Source organism: Onychostruthus taczanowskii, unplaced genomic scaffold (assembly GCF_017590055.1).
Source record: "Onychostruthus taczanowskii isolate IOZ18803 unplaced genomic scaffold, ASM1759005v1 scaffold54, whole genome shotgun sequence".
NCBI classification, from domain to species: Eukaryota; Metazoa; Chordata; class Aves; order Passeriformes; family Passeridae; genus Onychostruthus; species Onychostruthus taczanowskii.
The window spans coordinates 5,064,027-5,086,893 of NW_024503013.1; the positions used below are offsets into that span (position 1 = coordinate 5,064,027).

Genomic DNA, 22,867 nt, shown 5'->3' on the forward strand with positions numbered 1-22,867 from the left:
TGTGGTAAATTTTATTTTTTTTTTTTTTTTTTTTTTATTTATTATGGGCAAAAACAAGGCCCTTCCTGTGGTCACTAGGGAAACATTTTTGGGGAGTGATTCATCTCTTCCATGGCAAGAGCATTTAGAAGAGCATTCTTCCTCAAGTTGCTTGTCTATACTGTTTATGAACAGAATTTAGATAATTCATTCTTAGATGGGAGAGAAACCAATCTAAGCAGCATTAATTTAATCTGGTAAATGTCACTATAATAGGCATACAAATAAATACAATGAAAATTAATAGGCCCATTGAATGCCAGTAGTTGGTTTATGTTTAAATGCCTAGTATGTGAGATCTGTCATATAAACAAGTGGTAAAGCCAGCCATAAAATGAACTTATAGACTATCAAATGTCAGTTTAAATGCTGTTTCTAGCTTTAGCTTGTAAAGCTAAAACAAAACCAAAACCCGCTTTTATAAATATATTTTCCACAACTGTGAAACAGACCAAAGTAACAAATTTAATGAGTTCTATTTCTACAGAAATAAATTTCTTTTTCCTTCCTTTTCTGTCCTCTTTCCTTTAGGATTCTGTCCACCAACTAAGTGTTCAAAGCTCAGTAATTCATTCAGGAGTGGGTGGCATGTGAACTTGTGTTGAGTTCGATTCCAAACAGTATTTGCTAACAGAAGCATCAACAAGAAAACAGGGATGGCCCAAATGAGAACTGAGGTAACAGTCTAGAGTTTGTGAACACATCAGATTTTCAGGGCATGTTCAAAAGATAACATAACCTCTGGTTCTGAGAACACTTATGCTTGTGCTTTAATACAAATACGTGAAAACTTACAACAAAGACACTTCATGCTTTCTGTGATTCAGGCCTTGTCAACATCACTAAGTTAATAGTAGAAAAAGCTGTTGATTTGTAAACATCATGCACCTTTACATTCTAACCTGGAGATAATCACAAGGCTGATAGCAAAGAGACAAGGGTACATAAATATCAGAAGTGCTATTATAGAAAATCGTAGCAGATTCACTTTCCTGACAAAGTGCTATCTCAGTCAATGGGAATTTAGCAGATAGATTGCTATTTTATAGCAATTATGATACATTCCCCCATGAAATCTCAGTGGTTCTCTCCAGAGAGCTAGCATCTCTCCAGAAGAGGTATAGATCATCCTCCTTCTATAAGCACAAAATCAATGGGACTGGTGGTATACTCATGCACTGAGAGAAAAATACTTGCCAGGACTGGCAAGTCCAGGGTATATTGATTTCTTTGTTTTAACAGATGATATTTTCTTCTCCACTGTCATCCTTCAAAGCCACCTCTTCTCACTGCAGGCTTTCAGGCTAATTCTTTTCACAAGAAAGTGTTTCCCACACCTCTAAACATTCTCACCAGGACCTTTGCCATCAGCTTTGCTAAGTGGTAAAGCAAAGCAGTAGCTGGCTACTATTCACTTCAGCCAACTGATGTGTAGGAAAAATCTACTAAAGGAAGAAGAGGCCTGAAAATTTGCTGCCTTCACCACTAATGAGATTGCTTGAGGGGAAAACCTGGATCATCTACACTGACACTGCAGCAGTCCAGGGGAATATCTATGACATACTCAGATAAGCAGAAAGGTCTTATTTTAGTGATGTTGAAAACAAAAATTATTCTCAAGCAGAGAAGAAAAGCCTAAATAAACAATTTAAGAGACACAGAAGTCATCCTCCATTAAAATTCATTTGGAAGTGAACACCTACATTCTTTTTCACTCTGTTCAACAGAACTGCAGCGCTTGGTGGGAAAAAGGTGGGCATGCGGAATACTCAGTGAACAATGCATCTCGTACTCTGGTAGCACCACACTGACACACAAGAGCAGTTCCCAATGCCTAATTAAATTCTAAACTCTAGACCACAGTTTATTGCTCCCCAACAAAACAGCACATTTTATTCTAAAGAACTCTCTCTGCTGCAAGCTTCAATATGCATTTTTTCCTGTCTTTGGATTGTTTTACTGTCTGGAGCTAGTCCATTTCCTCATCCATATAGGAATGTGATTTTACAGTACAGTCAGTTTCATGCATCACTTCACTGCTGTGACTAAAATGTAACCGAGCCTTGGTGTGATTGGTGTGAAATCCAGCTGCTTTACTTATCAAGGACTGAAACCACTGGAGTCCTTAATTTAAAACTAGAACGAAAAGGTTCTTTAGACTGGATGAAAATAATTCCTAAGTATTATTGCAGAATGTCTGCATCAGAGACAGCTTAAAAGTAAGGCAAACATAAAAGAGATGTACTGAAGCACTAAACTGGATACTTGGGGCCCAATGTTTACCCCCTCCTTCCCTTAAATCCTCTGATTAAAACCATCTTCATTTCACATAGCTTTACGGCATGTGTTTACCTTGAAGCATTCACCAAAATATTCTATGATTCTATGATCTTAATCAGAGGTAGGCACTGAAATCAGAGATGGCAGCTAATGCCATGTTTTATTCTGAAAAAGGGAGGCCTTAAAGACTGAGGAGAAAACCTCTGCTGCTGATCACTGATTAATTTTAAAAAGACAGGTGGTCTGTTAGGGTTTCTTTTAACACTTTGCTTCAAATTCACACATGGTTTTAACATCATTTTTTTTGTGCATCAGTCACAGAGCAGAGCTAAGGTATAAGAGAAGTAGCCACCTTGCCATGGCATTCCTATACTGCATGTCAAAGCCATCTACAAGCAAGGCAAGGAGGATTTGGTCAGCCTATTATAAAATTAAGGGGCAAATCCTTCCTGGAAGCAGTGCCCAGACACATGACAGACAAGGGGGTGACTGGGAACACCCAGAACAGATTTAACAAGACCAACCTCAGAGCTGGCTACGACAAGACATCTGTCTTGCTGGATGAGGTGAAAGCAGCAGAGGCATCTGCTGATTTTTGAAAGTGATCCATAGCACCCTTGCAGCCAGATATCTGAGATGCAATGGAATAGGTGGACTACAAATTCAGTAGATAAGTGGAATATTTGAGAGACTTGATGAAAATGGTCAGCAATTCCAAGTACAACTGGCAGCTGGTTAATATTTGTGCTCCCCACAGGGTAATGCTGGGGTCAATACTGCTAAAGATCTGCAGGTAAACTAGAGGCACTGTAAAAGCCATCAAAGACATTCAGAGCAGTGCTGTATGTGACTGAAGCTATGGTGTGGCTGAACTTGAGTTGGAAAATTCACAAATAAGCTGGAGAGGGACTTTTTACAAGCGCAAGTAGTGATAGGACAAGGGGGCATTATTTCATACTGAAAAAAGGTAGGTTTAGATTAGATATTAGGAAGAAATTCTTTAATGTGATGCTGGTGAGACACTGGAAAAGGTTATCCAGAGAGGCTGTGGATGCCCCATCCCTGTAAGTGTTCTAGGTTGGATGGGTTTTGAGCAACCTGGTCAGGTGAAAGAAGTCTCTGTCCTCAGCAAGGGCATTGGAACTGGATGATCTCTAAGGTCCCTTCCAATCCAAACCATTCAGTGTTTCTATGATCTCAACAATGTAACAAAGAACATTTGGATTACAAAAATAATGATATCCTCACAATTATACGGCAATAACAAATGAAATACAATTTCCCAGTCTCATCTTCCACTCGTTAAATCATCTAAATGCTCTGACACTGATGAAATAATTCTTCTCCATACAAATTTTGACCAAACACTGTGGCTTTTAGACTTCAACACATATGGCTGATGGTTTTGACTGTTCCACTGTGCATGCTTAATGATATCACAATAAAAAATTTGTTAAATATACCTGAAAACTTGGGAGCTATCTAAATCCTTCTCATGGGAGCTAAGAAGATCTTGGCATTTGCATTTACTGCAGAATCACAGCACCAAGACAAACCTCCTCAATACAGCAGCCATTATTTTAGAGGAATGAGAGATCAAGATTTCAGTAGGATTATAGCTGTTTTCATGGAACAAAGGGCAAAATATATAGGCCTATTATGGACTGGCAAACCAATTACCAGCTGTGGTACAGGTCAAGTAGCAAAAGCAGGCAAAACTATTGGACACCGCTTCATTGAAATCAGTGAAAAAGAGCAGCTTATTCCAGTGATAAATAACATGCTATAAGTTTCACTAGCACTTTAAAAAAGGGTTTAATAAGAAAATCTTTCACTGCAGTGACCAACAAATACATCGTGGAACATGCGAGGGAAAATCTCATTTGTCACAGAGAGGGAAGGTAGGAATGCAGATCTGAATTAGATTGTGAAATGAAGGAATGTGTGCAGTTTGCATGCAACAGACAACTTGGCTCCTAACTGAAGAAGGGTGGGAGAAATATTCTGGTTTAGAAGTACAGGGAATACTTTAAATTATCAGCAATTTAAGAAGATATTCCGTGTACTTGGAATATTCAAATTTGCCATGAGAAGGAGCATTCAGCATTTGTGATGCCTGCACTCCCTGTCTGGTGCACTGAAACTTGCTGGCAGCCATCCCAGAATCTTTCAAAGAAGACTGCATAGACATTTGCAGTAATTTATTGGCCACTGCTTGCAAGCCTCCGAGAAATAACATTAAAATTTTAACTTGTTGCTAGACCATTTTAAGTAATGACAATTAAAAACTATTGTTAAGGACATGGTGAAACTTGCCTGATCTTGGGAACTGATTTGGCAATGAACAGCAGAAACATTCTGTGAAGACCCATGGTCTGAGCTCACTATTCTCCTTCCAGAGAGCAGTGTGGCTATGCCAGCAAGTGTTTATTTATTTAACTTGTAAAGCTGTCACTGGAGACAGATGCTATTGCAAGAATGTCCCACCTGATTAATTTCCTCTCATAGCCAAAGGCTTCTTGTGTATTATTTCTAAAAATGAAAATGAGCTTAGAGGAAGGGGTAGCCTTTCTAATTACCAGAATGCATCTATCTACACGTGCTCCTGCTTCCAAGGTTTATTTATGGGAAAACAAAACAAAACACTCTATTCCTTTCTAAAGACAACACCTTTCCTTGGGTAAACACACCCATGACATTTGGATTTAATTCTATGATGTGAAACAGTGACCTTGTTCTTTTTCCTTTCTTTCTTCATTTGTACAGAAACCATTTTCTTTTTTAAATTAAAAATCCTTATTCAATGGGAGGTAAAAAATCAGAGACAAACAAAACATAACATAAATGCAAACAAGTATGTGGGAAAAAGCTAAATAATGTTTAATTGATGGATGGAACTGCTTGCAACAGTATCTCCTAGAAGCTCTTCTAATACTAACAGCCAGATAAATTCATGCTTTCAGAAATTTAAACTAGGATGAAAATGCTTCCTTGAAACATGTCTGAACTCTCCTCATGACTCTCTAGAAGAACAGAAACCTGTTTGTGAAGAAGTTCAACATACTTGAGAAGCATGGATGTTTACTTCTTCACCTGTGTTCTTGCCATGAACAGTATTAAATAGCCCATGAGCCAGTGGTATCTTTCTGGAGATGCTTAATATTTGTAATAACCTGACACTGAGATCATCAATATATTACAGCAATGTAAAAGGAATTATTTTAAAATATATATGGTATGACCTGCTTTTTTTTCTAAGAGTCTAGAATGAACATAAAGCTTAATATTCTTACTTTTAGTGTTTCTAAAATACAGAAATTGGCAGCAAACCTTTATATTTCCAGCAGCAGAGGTTATTTGAAATAACTATCATATTTTCATACAGGTGTGCACCATTGTTTATAGCTTATACAAGGCCTCTCATTTCAGTATTGTGAAAATCTGAATGTATCTTCTTCTTTCTTTTCCGTCCTGTTCTGCCAGTCTGGATTGCACTGTGATTTTATAGTCAGTTTTCACTGGACTGGTTAACAGCAAATCTTGCTGAACATATAGAGAATTAAATTTCAAACTTCATGTGGCTATTAGTGAGACACATGTCATACCAATATCTCACTTCAATATTAAGAAATGCAATAGAAATTTCAATAGAAATGCAATTTTTATTTCAGTAGAAAGAAATGCACTTAATAGAATTGCATCAGTATTGTAGAGGTGCGAGATCAGACTGAATGGAGTTACCATAAATATGTATTTAATCCACACACTCTTCAACTTTCAGGTACTTGCAAGAGATATCCAGGAAGAGACTGATCTGTATATGCACATATTGATGTGCACAAATAAAAAAAAAAAAAAATCATAGAATTCTCTGGCCTGGAAAAGACCTTCAAACATCAAAAATACAACCATAAATCAAGCACTGCCATAATCCTCTCTAAACTATATCCCCACATGCCACATCCACACACCTTTTGAACATTTCTTGGGATGGTGATTCCACCGCTTTCCCTGGGCAATCCATTCCAATGCCTGACGACCGTTTCTGTGAAATTCATTTCCCTAATATCCAATCTAAACCTCCCCTCTTGCAACTTCAGCCCATTTCCTCCTGTCCTGTCACTTGTAGCCTGGGAGAGGAGACCAATCCCAATTCAGCTACACCCTCCTGTCAGGCAGCTGCAGAGAGTGATGAGGGCCCCCTGGGCCTCCTTTTCTCCAGGCTGAACACCCCCAGCTCCCTCAGCTGTTCCTCATAAGACTTGTGCTCCAGACCCTTCCCCAGCTCCGTTGCCCTTCCCTGGACACGCTCCAGCCCCTCAATGTCTTTCCTGCAGTGAGGGGCCCAGAGCTGAGCACAGCATTGGAGCTGTGGCCTCAGCAGTGCTGAGTACAGGGGGACGGTCACTGCCCTGCTCCTGCTGCCACACCAGGGCTGATCCAGGCCAGGATGACATCGGCCTTCTTGGCCACCTGGGCACACACTGGCTTATGTTCAGCTGCTCCTGATCAGCACACCTTTTTCACTGGGCAGCTTTCCAGCTCCTGTCCCCAGCCTGTAGCACTGCCTGGGGCTGCTGTGACCCAAGGGCAGGATGCAGAACTTGGCCCTGCTGAGCCTCATACAGTTTGCATCAATGCAGCAATGATGGCAGGAAGCAAGAATAGAGCCGGAGACTACTTTTAAAGAACAAAAGGTTCTGGACTCAAATTTTAACATATGAAAACCTATGTAAATGCTGACAACTAGATATTGAGTTTTCGTTTGTTTTTTTGTTTTTGTTCAGAGAGTGGTTCCAGAGAGACTGAGCAGCCTCTATGCTAGGAGATATTAAACACTTGACATGGTCATGAGCAACCTTCTATTGATGGCCCTGCCTTGAGGAAGGGCATTTCAGTTCTTGAGGAGTCTTCCCACTTCATCTATTCCCTGATTCTGTGAGTTTCAGTTATGATAAAATACTGAGTTCTTATTTGCTTGACCTTGATAGCTGTAAATTATGAAGTGGCAAATTAAGAAAACATATAATTTAAGTATCATTTATCACCCATTCCTGTTATCAGAATTAGTATTCAGCAACACTGCCTCTTTTAGCTCAATTTTGTGCCAGAGTTTGGTATGGGTAGAAGGTTGGAATAGGAGTGAAATTATTAGTGATTAATTTATACCATTTACATGGTGTGATCTGAAAATGCTGTGAAAGATAGGCAGAGATTACATCAAATTGTTCTTACCTGCCTCAGGGCTGTTCTAACTTAGAATAAAAAAATAAAACCCAAGCTGTAAGCAGAAACAGATAGGTATCTGAAATAAATTATGATATAATCTACTGCTCTCTCTGCTGCAAGGTTACCCCAGTGCCTATAAACATTCCTCAGAGATCCACTGTCTGTGTTTAAAAGCCACCAAGCATTTCTAATTTAAGGATTTGTTAAAACTATTCCTTACTCCTCAGATCCTCCAAGAACATGCCTTTAATCTTGTCAGAAATTTATGACTAAATAAAAATTCTTAACTGAAATTTTTAAAAGATTTCACTGTGGTGAGGTACTTTAGCCCAGAGAACTGCTAACAGTCAGGGAATTTGGCCTTTAGTTTGAAAACAAAAGGAAAACTGTTATAAAACTTTTTTTCTTTTTCCTGCAACCAAACCACCACCAACAAAAAGCCTATTAAAATAAATCAAATATTAAAACTGTAACTGGAAAAATGTTATGCATCTGAATTTTCTGAGCACTATCAGATCAGTTTGATTCCTGCAGCCTGCATAATTAGCATCAATAAAGCATCAAATGCTATTTTATATTTATGTGGTTATTTAAATATATGGGATACTGAGCCAAACAGGATCTGAGAATGAAATGATATCTGGAGAATAGAACCAGTATAAGATACAGGATTCTAATCAGCTCCTGTTAAAAACAGAACAGACCCTTTATTTCTTTTTTTGACATATCTACTGGAGACAAATCCAGCCTGGATGAATAAGGGACACACAGATCATGTTCCACACACCCACAGAGAGATCAAAACACTCTTGAAAGTCATGCAGTGACACATAGGTGTAGTTTCTCCCCAACAATGGCTATGGTGTTTGCCTGAAATTTTTGACGTGCCAAAAGGGAGCAAAGTAAAGGGGTTTGCTTTTTGCTGAATGGGTGCTCAGAACTTTATCACAGATTCCTTTGAAGTGCTGAGCCCAGAAACAAAGAAAACCAACCTATCCTGGAAATTTTACACCAGTACTGTGTCTACTAATACACTGTATGTGCCTGAGGTTATTCTCCTTCTCCAAGGACAACAACCACAGGACAGCCCATGTTACTACCATTCTCCAAGTCAAGGTGGGCACATGAATGGCAGGTGGCCTCTGCCAGATTCTGGTTCATGCCCAGCAATGACCAGGCTGACAATTTAGCAATATGGTGATTGTATTTCAGGGTTTGGGAACACTGCTTGACATAGTTTTCCCTAATATGGATACAGTCTATATATTCCTTTTAAGAGCAAAGCCTCATAATTTAACAAGAAGTAAGTTACAAACACGGAACTACAATTTCCTCTCCCTCCTTAGAACATGCTTAAGGTATGGGGGGATGGAATCTATGGGGATGTAAATAAATGGTAGATTGCATAGAATTGGAATTGTGATTTGGGAATTATAATTTTAAAGTTACAAATAAGAATGCATGTGATTACACAACTTGAAAATAGATGACAACATGAGAAATATAAAATTCTTAACTCCAGATCAGCTGTGAAAACTACAGTGACTATCATCCTGAAGAATCCTAACAGACCTGCTACATCTATACTGCACATGAAGGGAAATTTTGTCAGGCCCTTGAGTGCATGGTTACCCCAGAGCACAACTGTGACTTCTCAATAGTGTTTCTTTATCATTATGGCTTTGTACTGCCAGCTAAACACCCCTTTGCTTTACCATTTGGAGGATGATTTGAACTAACAGAAGGAAACAAGAAACATAACCCAGAAATGTGTGCTTTGCTCAATTACAGACAAAGATGTTAAACCATAATAATGTTCCCTGCCAACATAATGAAAAACAGTGAAATGCTCACATCCTAAAAAAACCAGCTGCACATACAGGTGCCTGCACCAGATGCTTCCCTAAGCACAATGTGATAAAAGTGATTATTCCTCACTCAACAGAGAACAGTCCCTAAGCAGGGTATTTAAAGAAGGATGATAACACAGGTAATCAGCAGCCCCATGCTTCAGATACAAAGCAATGATTAAGAGGATAATCTGTCTTTACATGTGGACCTGTGTTTTTATTTGTGAATTTACCATAAAAAAGGGCAGTTTTCAGCCTGATTTCTCAAGTGAGATCCTACCTGGAAACTGATTAAGGATTGAATGACACATCCCTGGTTTTAATAGGTGGTACCTTGCCATGTGACTCCAACAGGAACATGAGTGCCAGAATGTAATACCTGACTGATGGACTTTCCTATGAGGAGTGAAGGAATATCCTGTCCTTTTCCCAAAGTATGCGTAAGTATGTCCCAAAGTCTCTTCCTACCTTTGGACTTCCTGTCATGGTAGCTCCTGCCTCGATAATGGTGCCCACTGTCTGTGTACAGATTCTCAAGGTCTTCTTGCCAGGAGTCTGGGTTGAAGTGCTTGAGCAGATCCTCCACCGTGTCAAAGGCGGCAATGGTCTGATCCAGAGCTTCCGCCGTGAGCGTAGGGTCAGTCACTGATGGAGAGGGATAGGATACCCCCTAAGAGTGACATACATCTCAGTGCACTTGGAATGAATTACAGCACCACTTTAAACAACTGAAAACAGTTATTGACAAGCTTGTTTCATTATTGAGTGAAACAGTTACTTCGGGCCATCTTTTCAAGTCTTTGGGCCAGGACTTTCTTGTACCTGTGTTTTCTTTTTGTAAGAAGACATACCAAGAAATTCCCAAGTAAATCCCAGAGGATATGCAGGGAGCAAAAGTACTGCCATTGGTGGACTGTCAGTATTCACATGCAGACCTTAAAAGGAATGATGGTTTGCATATATACAAAGATGCAATGAAACCATCTTTTGATGGCCATGGCCACAGAAATGGAGATGCCAGTTCTGTTGCTTATTTCACATGAGGCAGATCTGAAACCACAGCAGAGAAGTCCACTAGACTATCTTTCTCTGGTCGATTTGGACAAGAACTTTAGCATGGTTAGAGACTTGGAAAAATGGCCCTTTATTACCCAAAATTAAATGTATCACAAAACAATGACGAATTGACATTGAAATGACATTTTACTAAAAATACAACTTACTAAACAAACAGAAAAAACACGATATTTGGATCTTGGAGATGTTGGTGGGTGAGAGTCTGGACATGGCCTGGCAATGTGCTTGCAGCCAGGAAAGCCAATGGTGTCCTGGGCTGCGTCCAAAGCAGTGTGTGCAGCAGGGCCAGGGAGGGGATTCTGCCCCTCTGCTCTGCTGAGACCCCACCTGCACAGGGAGGACATGGACCGGTTGGAGCGAGTGCAGAGGAAGGACACCAACATGAACAGCGGGATAGAGAAAAGACTAGGAGAATTGGAATTGTTCAGCCTAGAAAAAAAAAAGACATCAGGGTGACCCTAACTGTGGCCTGAAGGGTGCCTACAAGAAAAACATAAAAACAGGCTGCGTCCAAAGCAGTGTGGGCAGCAGGGCCAGGGAGGGGATTCTGCCCCTCTGCTCTGCTGAGACCCCACCTGCACAGGGAGGACATGGACCGGTTGGAGCGAGTGCAGAGGAAGGACACCAACATGAACAGCGGGATAGAGAAAAGACTAGGAGAATTGGAATTGTTCAGCCTAGAAAAAAAAAAGACATCAGGGTGACCCTAACTGTGGCCTGAAGGGTGCCTACAAGAAAAACATAAAAACTTTTTACAAGAGCAGGTAGTGACAAGACAAGGTGAAACAGCTTTAAAGTGAAAGAGGGCAGGTCTGGATTAGATTTGAGAAAGAAATTCTTTACTGTGAGGGTGGTGAGACACTGGAACAGGTTTCTGGAAAGAGTCTGTGGATGCCCCGCCCCTGACAGTGTTCACAGTCAGGATGGAGAGGGATGTGAACAGCCTGGTCCAGTGAAAGGCATCCCTGCTCGCTGCAAGGGGATTGAAACTAGGTGATCTCTAAGGAACCTTCCAAGCCTAGACATTCTATAATTCTATGATCTCAGCAAAGCAACAATGAATATTTGGATGACTAACACAGTAGTATCCTCTCAATTATATCATAACACCAAATGGAATATTTATTTTCCACCAGTAAGGACCAAGTACCATTCTCTGAGTGTTCCTACTGAACTTCTGGCACAATTTGACTTTGACAGATTGATTGCGGCATTTTCAGTTTTACTGGACAGGACTTGAAACATTGTTAAAATTCTTAATTTAGAATCACAATATTCACTATACTGATATCACTTTTTCCCTTATCCAAGCACAAGGCCAAATAGTATGTAAAATATGTACAAGAAAAACTATTAATACAGACCTCTTACTTTCCAAAGGACCACAATAAATTTTTTCCAAAACCAGGCATATTATAGCACACAAATTGTTTGGTCTTGTAAGTTGAAACGTTGGGGAGAAACCCCTAGAAATCTAAATTGTTTCATGAAAACTCAGCTGTGAAGTAATGCAGCAGAAATTTGCCAGTTAAAATTAATGGCTTCCCAAAACATTTGTTTTGCCTCATCTCCCAAGTAAATGCATACGTTAAACTATTAATCTTTGTGATTAACTTCACTCAGTTGGGTCATAATGGGAGGGTCAACTCATTTGAGTAAATATTTACTCACTTGTTTGCAGGATTGTGTCTTTCAATTCCTCCTATAATGGTTTTAAAGTGTATATCAATATCTATCTTTTAAAATTAAACACTTGTCTTCAATGGTAGGCTGTATCACAGAACTAACAACTCTACATTTTCCTGCATATGTATGCTGAAAATATGGACAGTGCAAATCATTAAAAATCAGGAAGAGAAGAAACAGCAAACATAACAATAGTGCAGTCAAGAAAGCATACTTCACTTACAGCTCATCACCAACAGCCCAAGAAGTTTCAGTGGGCCCACTTGTGATTGCAGTGCCTTTCTAGTGCAGTGCCAAGACACAGTGCAGAGGTCTGTAAAAATTCACGACCCTTTAAAAAGGAAGGCAAACCTTGAAGCCTCTCTCCTGACTTCAACATAGCTGGGAATAGAGAATGTCGGAGAGGTGGAAGTCCCAGCAGTGGAAAAGCTCACACCAGCAAAGTGAACAACACAGTATTGGTATCTAAAGAAGGAGAGACTGTGCTGCAGCCAACATCATGCAGTGTGCTAACACAGGGGCTTGGGTTACAAAAGGAAAAGGCTCCTAAATGCTGCTTTCTTACTGAGGAGAGCTTGCTGGAGGTCATGGCAGTCCAGTAGGGAAAGATCAGCCCCTGACTGCCTTTAAAAAGTGTGAGAGATGCTCCAAGGATGCTAAAGAAACAAAAGCATAAAAATCAGGCCACCAGTGTGTGGTCTACTCAGTACAGGAGGTTTTTTCCCACATGTTCAACTGCAAGTTTCATTACAGAAGTGAAGGACAAACTCCGAATATGCCGGGCATTTCAAACTCATACAGGCAGCTGGGATTCCCCATTTTCTTTTCAAATAAAAGCTCCTACTCAAGACATTTGTGCAGCCTTGTTCAAACACAGAAGAAAGCTTAACTTTTTCTCAGTGACAGCCAAATCAAGAGGAATTATTTCAACAGCTGAGATAGCCTCCTGGCAGCAACATCATGTGACAGGCCCAAAAGCAACTTCAAAGCTGCCAACCCAACTGCCTCTCTTTTGTCCTGCCAAGAATGAGGCGCTGGCTTTGGGAGAGTTTGTGCTTGTCATAATCTGACTTCTGAGATCACATCCAAAGAGGGGGCAAGAGGAAACATAAGAAGCAATGAGGAACGAAGATCTTCCACATTATGTATCGCCTTTGCACTTCTGAAAAGCACTGAGTACATTTTTAATTTACTAGAACACAAAGGTATCTTTTTTTTTGGTATGTGCTCTAGCCCTTAATTTCTGTTCATTTATTCTTTTCACTTTCCTATCTCTACTGTGAGCCCGACAGGCAATTCAGTGTGCCTCATAAAATAATGGCAAAGTGTGGTCATAAAATAATGATATATTACATATAATAAAAGGTGTTTAATAATATAATACATATAATACATATAATAAAAGGTGTATAATAAGGTTGACCTTATAAGGAGTTCAATTTTGTTTCCTTTTTTTTTTTTCCCTGGGTTTGCCATGATGGGTTAAGGATAGAAGTTTTTTTTCTAACTTTCTGAGAAAAAACCCAAACAAAAAACCAAACCAAAATACAACTCTGTAATACCACCTCAGACATGGAAGAAGGAATTTGCTCACTCTAAAACTCTTATTCTGAGAGTTGTAATGTGTCTATATCATAAAATGAGTCTTTGGGTTACTTGTGGGTTTGAGAGAAGAATCTCAGACCTGTCACGCTATCTGAGCATCAGCAGAATTGTATGCCATCTTGTCCAATACTGACTCACAGGTCTGAGTTTGTCCTTCTACCTCTCAAGACCATAACAAAATCCCTGAATCTTTCTCTGCTGAAGAACTTGGATGTCCTCAGACATTTTCCTTGGTGCCTTTGTGAAAAATTGCTCAATCTCCCTGCCTTATTTTCTCTGAGAATTAAAAAGGACTTGTGGGTGCAATGTGCTGGAGAAAGTATATTTTATTAGATAGGGAATGACAGGGGAAAACCAATGAAAGCGAGGTTCTGCTTCTGGTTTAGCTGTAGATTTCCATGTGACCTTGGGCATCAGCTTGCTACCTGTAATATTTGAACTTCCTTAGCTGCAACACATTAAAAACCATTTTTAAGGTCAAAAAAAATAGAAGCAAAAAGATGAACTTGTTTTTTTCAAAATGAAAAGGATACAGGGTTATTGTTTGGTGCATTTTATGACATTAAGGATGAAAGCTAATATGGCGTTTACCATAGGCTTAGTCTCATTTACATAGGTACCTGATGAGGGAGCCCTAGGCTTACTTTTTCAAACATCAGCCTACCATATTTTTAAACAAAATATTCCATTACATTTTTTTCCCCATGCCCACATTAGAACGAAAAATGGATTTGTGTCTTTTAGTAAACCTGTTCTAGCATCTCCTGCTTGGCACATCCAGTAGATCTCAGCCCTGCTAACACCACTCCTCAAGACTTTCAGCACAGTTGGTTCCAGGCAATTAGTGAATCGTATCATGAAGGGCAAGAGTCATTTGCAAATTCAAGAGTAAACACAAGCAAGATTGGCTTAACATCTTCTAATTTTGGCAGCACAGAGTTTTCTCTCTACTTGCTGCCTTGATTGGACCCTGATCAGTAGAATTAACCCATATTTTATTTACTGCTCCCTCACTAGCTACTCCTGGCAGCTACTGTAACAAAGGTGCTGTCACTAAGCTCTGTTCTATGAATGCCTCAGACACTGGTCTCAAGCCTGCTTTAAGCATTTACCCCCATCTCATGTGTTTTAAGAGGAGTTAACAAGAACCATGACGCGGTGTGGAGCAGGCAGCAAAGCACACAGAAGAGGACTGCCCATATTATGAATTCTCATGCTACTGTGCCATTCCCCAGCACTGGGAAATGGCAGAGAGGGCAGATTTTTTGCCAACAAGACAAATCAAATGTAATGAAGAGAAAATTAAATTTTTTTACTAGATTACTTGGGGTTTTTTTCTTTCTTGATTTTTCTCCCAAGTTGCAATCCACTGCTGAATATGGAGTAACTGTATCTGACTTCAGATACAATATTTCATTGGGAATGCTTAAAGAAAAATTCCCAGCATTGACAATGAAATGCCAGATCCATTTTCGTGCCAGCCTGCTTTATGTATGGTCTTCCATGCAAGTCGAGACATTCAATGATAAAAAATTTAGGTTTGTATCTGGTATTTTCATACTGGCAGGATGAGTTTGAGAGCAAGAAATGTTTCCCAATGGCTGTCTCATGTGTTTACAACAGCAAAGGGCATATCCTGAATTGTTTATCCCTAAAAACATACTGTTTGAGTCCAGTATCAGTTTGATAAAATCTTTATTCATCCTCTTTCAAAGGTGAACACATGGTTTCTCTGTACAGATGCCATTTTATTGAGCTGGATTCAAGCCACCCTATCAATCCATCTATGGGCAAAACAGTGAGAAATTACTTACTGAGACAGAGCTTGTGACTGACTCCCAGTTGGTTTCTGAGGCTGCATGCTGGAAATCATCCTAACGGGAAAAACACACAGCAAAAATCACCATTAAGGCAACATCCTAAATTAACTACAAAATCTAAAAAATGTTTCAGCATTCAACATCTGTCACTTTTTCTAACCCTTTTTAATGCAAAAGTCCCTCGCTATGTGTCACTCCTCAATAAAGCTACTTCCATTCAGGTTGTCCCCTTTTCAATGTTTATAAACTCCTTGTGAGATTGCTTGGACAAGAATGGGTGAATATTATTATTGTTATTGTTATTATCATTATCATCATCATCATCAAACACAATAACAGTAATAATAGTACCAATCTGATATATGCTGCTTTGCATAGCAGGACCTAATCTGGTCAAGGACATTACATTCATCTGCCAACATAAATATTTAACAACATCTCTGTATGTCTACAACCAGATTATTAATGCAGTTGCCAAACAGATCTGTTGGAAAGAATGTGAACATGCTAATTCCCTGGTACTACTTAGCCAAGGTGAAAAGCAGAATAATCTAATCCATCTCAAAAGCAGTCCTAACATGACTGTACTGCTTTTGGTACTTGTGCTGAACAGTACATGATCATCACTGCACTATGTTTTGTTACATCAAAAAACCCAGCCACAGTACATTCCTATTAACAGTGCCATTGCACAGAATCTCTGGGCATTTATGATTAATTTGAGCACAGGGGTGGGATTCATATCATCTATCTTTGGACAACTATGAAGCCAACATCTAAGCTAGTTAGTCTTGTTTTCATTTACAATCAACTAAAACTGGCATTTCTGGGGTGCAAATCATCTGATCTGTTTTAGAAGCTTTACTTGGGATGACAGTGCACCCTGAAACTGCATTTTTGTTTCCATTGTCTCTATAAAGGGAACCTGGGAGGCTGCTCTTAGAAACAGATGTCAAAACTGCAGATATTGACATGTGATCCCCTAAATCCCAATCCACTTGTCTGACCAGTGATGAGCAGTCACTACTTAAATAATGAAGAAGCCATTTCTTTAATCTTTTGGCAGCTTTACTAATTTCCAACTGGAATAACTAAACTGTGAAAAATGGAAAAAAAAGGCAGCATTACAGAATGGTTATTAAACACACACATGCAGCAAATAGCTAATGATTGGCATGAATATGCAGGTAAGGAAAGCAGACTGAAGTGACAGCATACCAAGGTTTTAATTTCTAATAATAGAATTTATAATTAAAAGGTTTAAGGAAGATGGATCAATGCCTTTGCTCACAATTTCATACTGACTCAGTATCTGATCAGCTTTTTTTGAAGCTGGCAACCGAAAGGGGAAATGGAAAGGAAACTGCACAGCTGATGCTTGCTAGACTTGATCCTGTATTGGACCATACATATATATATATATATATATATATGCATATATTAAATTATTTCTTAGGAATGGAAAACAGAAAATTGATCTATAATTTCCTAATTCACCAACAAAATGTTCCTTTACTCAAGAAGGAACAGAGCTGCTTTCAGATCCAGAATCAATATACTTGGGTTTTTAATGTTTTTCATTTGCTATAGAAAAATATGTAAATTCCTCAAAAATTACAAGATTGTTTATTTAAAACTGTTACTGTTTCTTCTTCTTCAGTATTTAAGAGTAATAGAAATTAAGAAATTCCATCACTAAGCGATCACTGAAGCAATAAACACATTAATTGTGGTCATTTTCTGCTAAGAATACAGAAGAAAAACTGGTGAAATTTTCAATGCAGATTTTTTTCTTAAAATTAGTAAAGAGATCTGCAAGCTATAATCAGATCATACACCATTCTGAATATGCCTCCCTTGGCCATATTCTCTACACATTTGGTTGCCCAGTTCTTGACAAGCAACAATTTAAATTAAATAAAAATGTATTTGAAAAGCTCATGAATCCTCTGGTAAAGTCTGCCAGTTGCAGAACTTGGAAATAATTTCCTCTCTGTCATTAGCTTCCATTTAGCACTTCCAGGAAAAAAAGTGGCATTGAGTTCTAAAGCATTATTTTAAAACAGAAACAATTTGCTTCACTGAATGTTTTGAGAAGACTGTAGTCTTACGTTAATAGGGATGGACCACTTTTAAATGTGAATATCAAAACTGTTTCTTTAGTCTGTGATTCTTTGAACTGGTTCATGCCAGGAAACCCCTCCAAAATCCTGATATAGACACGTGTACCACCTGCTTCTTGGATCTCAAACCTGATGACTGCACATTTCAACTCTGATTATATTCAATCTGCATAAACTATTCACAACTCTATGGCTTTGTTCCACCACCACTCAAGGAAGCTGCAGTCATTCTTGGCTTCTCGGCGTTTTCAACCTCTACAGTTTGGAGATTATTATTATCTATGGCTTCTGCTTGCAGCTATTTCAAATAATAATATCAAAGTGGTTCTCATCATTACAAAACCCTCTCCTCCTTCTCACCACTGCCCCTAGCAGAAGCTGAAGGACAAATCTATTTTCTGTGCTATCTGTTCAATTCATTCTACTTCGTTCATGTGAATTTGCCTGTGATCGCTTTGGCTGTTGTTTTGCTGTTGTTTCTTCATTACTTGAAACAACATTAAAACTTTTAGTTTAAACATTAAAAAACCACCAAAATTATCATACCTTTTCCTACTGAATCAGGAACAACAGGGTGGTAATAATTTGGCTACATCACCTTGACAACAGTGCTTCTATTTTTGTATTTGTGTCATGGTAACATAAAAACTTTACTAGAGACTTCAGCAAAGCATTGAATTAACTGTTCTACAAGCAGCAAAAATACAGGCAAAACAACAGAACTACCAATCACCTTCTGATAGCAGCTACACTCAGTGAAGAAAAATTACTTCCAAACATCAACTTCCAAAATTACACCTCAGAAAGACAAATTCTGTGTCAGTCCTCAGAGTTAAATATATATGGACACTGATATATTGTTCCTGGCTCTGTTTTAGACAAAGAAAAGCCACTCTCTGCTTTGCAGACGGACTTTATAGCCTGTCTCCCATCACTGATGGCCACTAAGTGACAAGGAGTCACAGGGAATAATCCCTTTTTCAGCCAGGACTTTCCAAGTGGAGATCATGATGCAAAATCACAGCTATCAATGATATATGACAGAGCAGAGCCAGATAGCACTGGCTCCTGGGGAAGATGATTTGCAGCCATGACCTGCAGCAGCACAGGCTGTGCTGCATTGAAGCCACAGGGCTTGGCAGGGTCAGTAGGAACTGAGAGACACCAGGAAAACACCCGGGATGTGGCTGAGAAGCTCGCCAGTTTGAGAAGCATGTTGCCATGACTCACTTTGTTGTACCACCCATGTGGCAAAACATGCGAGTCCTCCAAGCTAGGCTGAGTTACTGCCTGGTCCTCAAATTAAAAGCAAGAAGCACTTCATTGCAAGAAGCACTGATTCTTCGCCTTTTTTACATATTTTTTCACTGTAGGTTAGTCTTTTGTCATCTTGGTGCATGACTACTGTGAGGAAGGATGCCTGGGATAGGCAGTAACCACCACAGGATGGGCACAGCACTCTGACTGTTCTCTTCAGTACAAAGAAGCAGCCCCACTTTTCTACAATCTTCTCTGTCAATTCTTTTCCTTAATCTGCAGATTTCTGGGGTGACTGGACTAGATTTGGTAAAAAATTGTTAATCTGACAAAACAACTACAAAATATTGCTCATGAAAGCTGAGGTGATGCTCTCCACTTCAGTGAGTGGGAAAGGTTCTCAAAGGAGCTGGGATTAAGAATTAAAGTCCAGGCACTACCCCTGACTGATGATTTAGGCCCATGGTTCAGAAAGGTCCTCTCCTAAAGGAGCCATCTTCTCTACTGTGCCCTTCTACGCAGAAGAGAAATGAGGGGGAAAAGGTCAAAATGCAGGCATGTTCTTGGGGCAGTAAGCATGAGAAATAGGAAGAATTAAGTAAACAAAGAAGAAATTAAGACAAAGAAGCTGAAGTGTTGAGCTCAGGCTGTGGTCACCCCATGTGTGGTATTTAGACACCATAATTATAAACGATCCAAAAGAAAAGCAGTTTCTAGAAATTTACAGAAGAACTGGACTAATGGGTGTCCTGAGACACACAGAAAATCCTGCAAAAACAAATCATGGGTGAAATGGAGCATGTTTAAAGAGGTCCAGTACAGAAACAAAAAGTTGTGAGCTCTCCCTGGAATGAAATAATTGGGGATGAAGAACATGGAAGGTCTGTAAGGAAAAGTTAGAGTAAATTGCAACTTGAAGAAAAAAAGAGACAAAATTATCCTAACATTTAGAATAATAAACAGAAACTCAATGATACTCACTGTTGAACAACAGTCAACATCTATCTATTGCATTCAGAGTCATGTGCAGACAGGTAGCTGATAAGCAGATAAACTTGTATTTGTATATAGTAACAACAAAACACAATAACCTGTAAATCATTATTTTTTTCCTGCCACAAGCAATAGTACCTATATTCTCACTAACAATTAGATTTATAGGTATTACATTTCCTATACAAAGCGACACATATTTCAAGCAAATAAACTCCAAACTCAGAACATACTGTATAACATAAACGGTGTTATATAAGTTACAGATAAAAGAAAAATCATAGTTCCATTCAAAAAAATGCTGTGATACACATTCAAGTTTGTACACTTCAACTGATTGAATTTAATTTCTCATGTAGCATTTTAGGATACTCCAATTTCTGTAAATATAAGCATATAGATTTACACTTTGAAATACCTTTTTGTTGCACCATACTTTTACTTTGTCACATTGCTGGGTTTTAATTTAGTATCAGAATGATGTTTATTAACACCTCCTAAGGATGCTGAAAGATACCTACAGCAGGCTACTAGGGAGCCAGAGGCTGCATTTTTCTTACAGTAATGGTCAAACCACTGCTGCTCTGTTCAGCTCTGGTGACCAGACATTAATAAAAATAAAAGTTACTGAATTTGGAGAGCGAGCAACAATGATGGTTCATAGTCTGGGAATCATGCCTTGCTATGAAACATTAAGTGCAGGCCAGTGTTTTTAACAAAGGTTAGACGTGAATTGACCTCGTTTCTCCAGATAATAACCCATACTCTGCTAAAAAAGCCTATTACCAATGTCAACCAGCTCTTTCATTTGGCAGTACAAGCATTAACAAACCCAAGTATCAGTATCCAAACTGGAGGTAAGAGCAAATTTTACCACTGGTGCCAGCTATTACTGGAACAGCTAAGAAATTAACAAATAACTTTAATCATATAGAATTTTCTTTTCTGCTCTTTGATGCAGTCCCATAAAGGCAGGGCATCCATGACAACAGTATTTTAAAGTCACTACCAAAAGGTCAGACAGGCACCAAACTGTCTGATCTCAAGAGTAATAGTGTGATTCTTGCCCCTCAAAAAGACAAAAATTGAGTTTCTGAAGCCCAGTTGTCACTACATGTCAGTAGTTACAACCTTATCAACCAAGTTAATACTAGTGCAAGGTAACATATAAAATCCCTCTTGATTTTTTATGACACATTTACTAGCTATAAATGAACGAGAAACATAAGATACTTAAAATTTCTAAAGTTTAAGGCTCTAATAATGACTTAGATTAACTGCAGTTTGTTACATTAATGAATGAAAAGCTGAAGTAAAACTGAAGCAGAAGAATATATTTAATAAGTTATGTTTTGTCAACACTCCATCCTTCACCTAGCTCTGGAAACAGGCATTGCGGGGTGCATACTGGAAGAATGTCCGAGACACTGACTTTAAATGATCTGTCTAAAAGGTCACATAATACTTGTTCAGATGAGATGATAGTTATGCCTTTGAAAAATCAGGAGTCATCTGACACTATTATGCCTATGAGCATCCTGTTTGCTACTCATACCCACAAGGACTTCAATACCAAGCTGTGCAAATTGTGCATTACCTTTATTTTTTCCATTTATCACAGAAACCTGTCCTCATATATCCATGTACAAGGGATTTGCTAACAGCTAATCTGCTGCATACTGCAGTTAAGCAACTGTAAACAAAACACAAATCAACTAACATTCATTGTAAATATTCTGCAATTCCTCCTTTGCCATTTTTATCTGAATGGCAAATTTTGATTCTGCAGTTAAACACCAGGACAAAAAACTTGAAAGGCTCTCTCAGGCTGTCTCTTCCAAACCCCTCAGACTGGTTGGCTGTTTCCAAGCTAAATTTATCTTTATTGCACTTATGTAAGTACCAGCTTTATCCTTTTCTTCCTCTCCCATGTTTGCTTCCTGCAGCAATTCTGAAGAGATGTTATATCTCCTCTCAGCATCTGTTTTATTACACTAAGCAAGCCAAGCTGTCTTGGCCCTTAGTAAGAAATGCCCTCTTCTCCCTCACTGTCCCTGAACTCAGTCCAAGAAAAATGTGGTTGCTCTGTACCATGGAGACCAGAACTGTACAAAGTATTCCAGAAGAGATGCAAATACAGCCTATTGGTCACATGCCTAGTACACTGAGAAATTTTCTTTTCCCCTCTTCAATAACCAGTGAGATGCTTTTAACAGCAAATACTTTTGCTATTAATCTCTACATGAGTGACATCTTTGCTCATTTTTGGGCTGTTCCATTTCACTGCAAATCAATTCTATGCTGCTCAAGGTCATCCAGCTTGCCTCTCCGATACTCTGATTTTCCCATTCATGAGCAATGCACTTCAGCACTGTGTGTGCTGCAAAAACCACTAAAATGCTACTCTGCAGATTGTTCTCTGGTCCCTAAAACATCCCAAAAATAACTGACCATAAGATTAACCTTTTAGAAACTCCTATTATCAAGCTGTCCCTGGCAGGATACTCCCTTCAGCAGTACAGGACACTGCCTGCCCTTTGACTGCCACGCGCCATCTTCTCCAGCACAAGGGACTGTTTCCTGAGTGACACGGGGTGAGATGCTCCTCTGGAGTCCAATTACATTTGCTACACAGCACTTCCTTCTACTCCAGGCTATCCTTCAGTCTGGAATGAGTTTCTTTTATAAAGAGATGTGGAGTTTTATTCCTAAATTCCTGCATCCTTAACCACCTTTTTCGCTGACAAGTGCTCTGTAAGCATTCTAGGTCAGACTTAGGAGCATGAAGTTGCCCTGGCCACATTCCTGCCATTGATCCTATAGGCTGCCACTGCATTCGCCATCTCCATGAGAGCCCTGGCTCACTTTACTGCAATCCAGGGATGCAATCCAGCTACATTACTCTTAC

At 39.2% G+C, this 22,867-nt stretch overlaps 1 protein-coding gene across 4 annotated transcripts in view; it reads right to left on the reverse strand.

Moving 5' to 3' along the window:
- Positions 1-22,867, reverse strand: part of PDGFD (platelet derived growth factor D) — a 136,970-nt gene that overhangs the window by 14,882 nt on the left and 99,221 nt on the right. For all 4 annotated transcript variants that reach the window (XM_041417033.1, XM_041417031.1, XM_041417032.1 and 1 more), the window contains 2 exons: positions 15,581-15,640; positions 9,867-10,068 (listed from right to left, as the gene is read on the reverse strand). In XM_041417033.1, the coding sequence (XP_041272967.1) occupies positions 9,867-10,068; positions 15,581-15,640 (262 nt within the window). The remainder of the gene's footprint in view (positions 1-9,866; positions 10,069-15,580; positions 15,641-22,867) is intronic.